Source organism: Sinocyclocheilus anshuiensis, unplaced genomic scaffold, assembly GCF_001515605.1.
Source record: "Sinocyclocheilus anshuiensis isolate Anshui unplaced genomic scaffold, SAMN03320099.WGS_v1.1 scaffold1422, whole genome shotgun sequence".
NCBI classification, from domain to species: Eukaryota; Metazoa; Chordata; class Actinopteri; order Cypriniformes; family Cyprinidae; genus Sinocyclocheilus; species Sinocyclocheilus anshuiensis.
The window spans coordinates 260,410-264,912 of record NW_015558633.1 but is presented as its reverse complement, the minus strand read 5'-3'; the positions used below and the strand labels follow the sequence as shown (position 1 = coordinate 264,912).

The 4,503-nt window shown below is 37.8% G+C and overlaps 1 protein-coding gene across 1 annotated transcript in view; it reads right to left on the bottom strand.

Moving 5' to 3' along the window:
• The window catches only part of LOC107680828 (transmembrane protein 181-like), a 19,217-nt gene that overhangs the window by 2,516 nt on the left and 12,198 nt on the right, over window positions 1-4,503 (bottom strand). Inside the window, 8 exon segments of the mRNA XM_016476878.1 lie at window positions 132-183; window positions 276-348; window positions 1,249-1,330; window positions 1,408-1,499; window positions 1,574-1,704; window positions 3,168-3,267; window positions 3,346-3,426; window positions 4,340-4,462. Of these exon segments, the coding sequence (XP_016332364.1) occupies window positions 132-183; window positions 276-348; window positions 1,249-1,330; window positions 1,408-1,499; window positions 1,574-1,704; window positions 3,168-3,267; window positions 3,346-3,426; window positions 4,340-4,462 (734 nt within the window).

The following is a 4,503-nucleotide window of genomic DNA, read 5'->3' as shown; positions in this document are numbered from 1 at the left end:
GTGTGTTTTGTGTGTGTGTGTGTGTGTGTGTGTGTGAGTGTGTGTGTGAGTGTGTTTGTGAGTGTGATTGTTTGAGTGTGTGTGTGTTTTGAGTGTGTTTGTGTGTGTGTGTGTGTTGAATGATGACAGACCTGATCACCAGCACCAGCAGTGTCAGCGCCGTCAGGAACTTCAGCCGCAGATCTGAGCAAACCAATCAGACGAGGATCACAAACATGCACGTGACTCTGTGTGTGTGTGTGTGTGTGTGTGTGTGTGTGTTGTGTGTGTGTTACCTGTGTAGGGTGCGTTCTTGAGCTCGGAGCAGGCACACAGCACCAGAAACACCAGATACAGCACATACACAGCCTCCTGAATGAGTCTAGAGTCACTCGATCAAAAACACAGGCGAGGAAGACGCAGAAACCAGCGATCTCAGATGTAAGCGCATGCATATGAAAAATAATGATCATCAACACTAACCGCATATAAATGAAAACTGCCTGATGTTAGCGAGTGAAATGTGGATCCAGAAAGTGTGCAAGCTTTGGGAGCGCTGATGGAAGCCATCTACTGCAGCTTTGCTCCGATAATATTACAGAATATGATCCAGATGCAGTATTTGATAAAAAATACGATTTGCTCAGCTTTTTGCTCAAAATGAAACCTACCTACATTCAAGTGTTGATAAAAAAAACAATGCTTGAAGCTAGAATAAAACTCAATGTTTTTTTCTTTGAAAGTAGAGGGTCTGATCTTTATTTGATGTATTGCATGTTCAGATATTCACACAATATTCTGCGGGCCATGAAATTTTAATGGAAATCAGCAAAAACGCTGGCGGTGGCTGGCAACTTTTTTCAAAAACACTGGCGGGGAAAGAGGTAACAGGACTCAAAACCATTAAGGCTACTGATTACCTTCATTTTTTTTTAATTAATGAACTTTAAGTTTAAACATTTTTTCTGTATATATAGTCCATATTTTCTGGAATGTAAATTGCATTTGTTTTTATCATCTGAAACATGCTGCGACTTTACTGTATTTTTCAGAATTTGACGTTGGGTTAGGGTTAGGTCCTATCCTAAATATTGTTCTATCCTAACAAACCATACATCAATGTAAAGCTTATTTATCTTTAGCTTTCAAATTATGTATAAATCTCAGTTTAAAACAAATTGACCCTTATGACTGGTTTTGTGCTCCAGGGTCACAAATTATACATTTGCAATATTTGGACAGATGTTCTTTTATTAAGCAGGAACAAACGGTGTGGAGCTGAAAGAAACTCACCTGGAAGTTCTGGATGTCCACGTTGTACTGATACGTGGGATCCTGCAGCTCATTCACCCTAATAAGAAGAAAAATCTGATGAGAATCCCATAAGGCACCAGCAGTGACAGCAGAAAACAGCAGCCGGTTTCTCACGTTTGCCAGATTCCCAGCGTGACGGCCGAGAGCCACAGCAGCCCCACGATCAGCAGCTTGGGCAGGTAGAAGGTCAGGAACCTCCGGTCTCCCTGCAGGTGAGAGCACAGGTGAGCAGAGCAGACAGGTGAGTAGTGCACTAGTGAGGGCCCTTCACAGAGCGTACCTGCACTCGGATGCCGTGATACACACACAGCCAGAAGAGCAGCAGCGCACACAGGAACAGAGCTTGGAAGAAAGCGTCCAGCGTTCCCGGAAACCAGCTGTTCACCAGGAACGACAGCGGGAAGAACGGATCTACAACAGCAGCACATCAGACACCAGTGTTGGGGAAAGTTACTGTTAAACGTAATGCGTTACAATATTGCGTTACTCCCTCAAAAGTAACTAATTACGTTACTTAGTTACTTTTTATGGAAAGTAATGTGTTACAATATTGCGTTACTCCCTAAAAAAGTAACTAATTATGTTACTTAGTTACTTTTTATGGAAAGTAATGCGTTACAATATTGAGTTACTCCCTAAAAAAGTAACTAATTACGTTACTTAGTTACTTTTTATGGAAAGTAATGTGTTACAATATTGCATTGCTGTGTGAAATTGATTAACTATATGAAGTGGTATAAATATATACATTTTCTGCCCCCGTGTCTTGAATATTGTGATCATTCTAAATGTGTTTTAACAGACTGAATCATGCAGTGAAAGAACACACACTAAATACATACACTAAATATATACTATCATATGTTGCTGCCTCCATTACTGTGCTATACATTTAAATGTAACGTCTTTTAATTTTATAGTATATATTTATATATAAATACATTTACTTGTTTTTCATGAATGTATTTTACAATGCAAAGAGCAATGTAACATTTTACCAGATTTAATCCTACACTTATTCACTTTTATTTGTTCCCCACTAAATAATGTTATTTCACTAAATGTTTAGATTTTATAAAATTGTGCACTCATGATTTTTCTAGAATAACGTTTGCTACTGAATTATCCCCAACCTAGTTTATAATAGTATTTTTGTCATAGATTATGATTATATCATTTTTTCATTTGTTATTTTTCTTCAAAATGAAGTTGTCTATATTTAGTAGATTGTATTTAACACACAAAACAGAGATGATCAGGTGAACACACACAGGTATAGAAATTCTACATTGACTAAAAAAACAGTGCCGTATCGGATCCGTATCAGCCGATAATCAGAATCTTTGGTATCGGATCGGTTCAGAAAAACACCTCTAATTCTAATATGCTGACTTGCTGCTCAAGAGACATTTCTGATTATTAGCAAAGTTGAAAACATTCATATTTTTGTGGAAACCGTGATTCATTTTATTTTTCAGGATTCACAGCTGAATAGAAAGTTCAAAAGGACTGAAATAGAAATCTAATGTAACGTTAGAAATGTCTTTACGGTCACATTTTTGTTTACATAATGTATGTGTACTGTGTATATTTATTATATGTATATATATAAATACACACATACAGTACAGTATATATTTTGAAAATATTTACATGTAAACATTTATATAATTTATATTATATATAAATATATTAAATATACAAATATAAAATTTTTCTTAAATATATACATGCGTTTGTATTTATATATACATAATAAATATACACACTACACACACATACTGTATATGTGAATTTGAACGCGATTATTGTTTGTCAGCACTAGTTTTTAATCATCCAGTTGTGATGTAAAGGAAGTGAAACGTGCGTCTCACCGTTATACAGCAGCAGCAGAGGAAGAAGAACAGACATCCACTTCTGCTCGATGCCCCAGTCCCTCATGGAGAACTTGCGTAAGGAGTGAGCGAACACACACTGCACAAACACAGCATCATCACATCAGACGCTCGTGAAACACTCAAAACATGCAGACGGTGTGCGTCTGTAACTCACGGTCACGATGAAGGTCATCACCACAAACACGAAGCGGAACCAGATCTCCACCTGAGAGAACGTGGCGCTGTACATCTTGAACTGAGGAAGCACACAACACAGAGAAACGGCTCAGCTGCGATTCCTGGAGCACGCAGCTTATTTCACATCTGCTGAATTAATTCAGAGCTGGTCTGTCTGTTTTGCGGCACACTTTCTCATGAAACGTGCATTTCGTAGCGTTTCTGAAAACCAGCACAAACACACGATTCCTGTCTGGATCTCATTCAGATTACAGATATTTGTTCAATTCTCGGCACATTTTCACACGTATGACATTATTGTATTTCTAATCCTGATTTCAAGCTCAGAATTATGACCAGAGACAGAAGGAAACGCAAAGATGAGCAGATGATTTCTGCTCTCACTGCATCCAAACAACCACTGGAGAAAACATGAACATCACCGGTTTTGTGCTTGAATTTTAGGTTCATATAACTGCATTCTAATGCCGATTTTAATTATTTTTTTCAGAATGAATCGCACATTAAATTGCGTTTTGAGCATAGCTTTGCTGTGGTAAGTGGAGTTAAGCTGCAGCTCCTAAACTTTGAAATAGTTTGCCTGTAAATGTGAGACTTGCTCCTTCACGATACAGTTTTAAGTCTGTTCTCAAATCTTATTTGTTTTCTCTGGCTTTTGATTAATGTCAGTTTAAGGGTTTGATGTCATTTTGCTCTGATTCTATTTGAATGTGTTTATTTTTCATATGATGCATGTCATGCTTTTTATATGCTGTGTTTTGTTGTACAGCACTTTGGCACAACTCTAAATGTGCTATAGAAATACATTGACTTGACTCCTTGGAATCCTTTTGTGTCATTAAAACCAAAACATTTGACCTGCTTTTTGTTGTCACTTATTTTGTGAAAAACTGTACATGATGGAAGGTTTTTGATTTTCCAGTATTTCCAGTATTATGTTTTTGCAGGACAGTGTTAAAATCTGAACTCACCACAAAAGTCACGTTTTTGATTTTGTCCTTCAGGCCGTCCTGCAGGTTCCTGAAGCTGACATTGATCTTGTACTGAGTGTAGTTCAGATATCCCAGATGCAGCACGATGATCTCGTCACACGCCTGCTGGTGCTGTAACACACACACACACACACACACACACA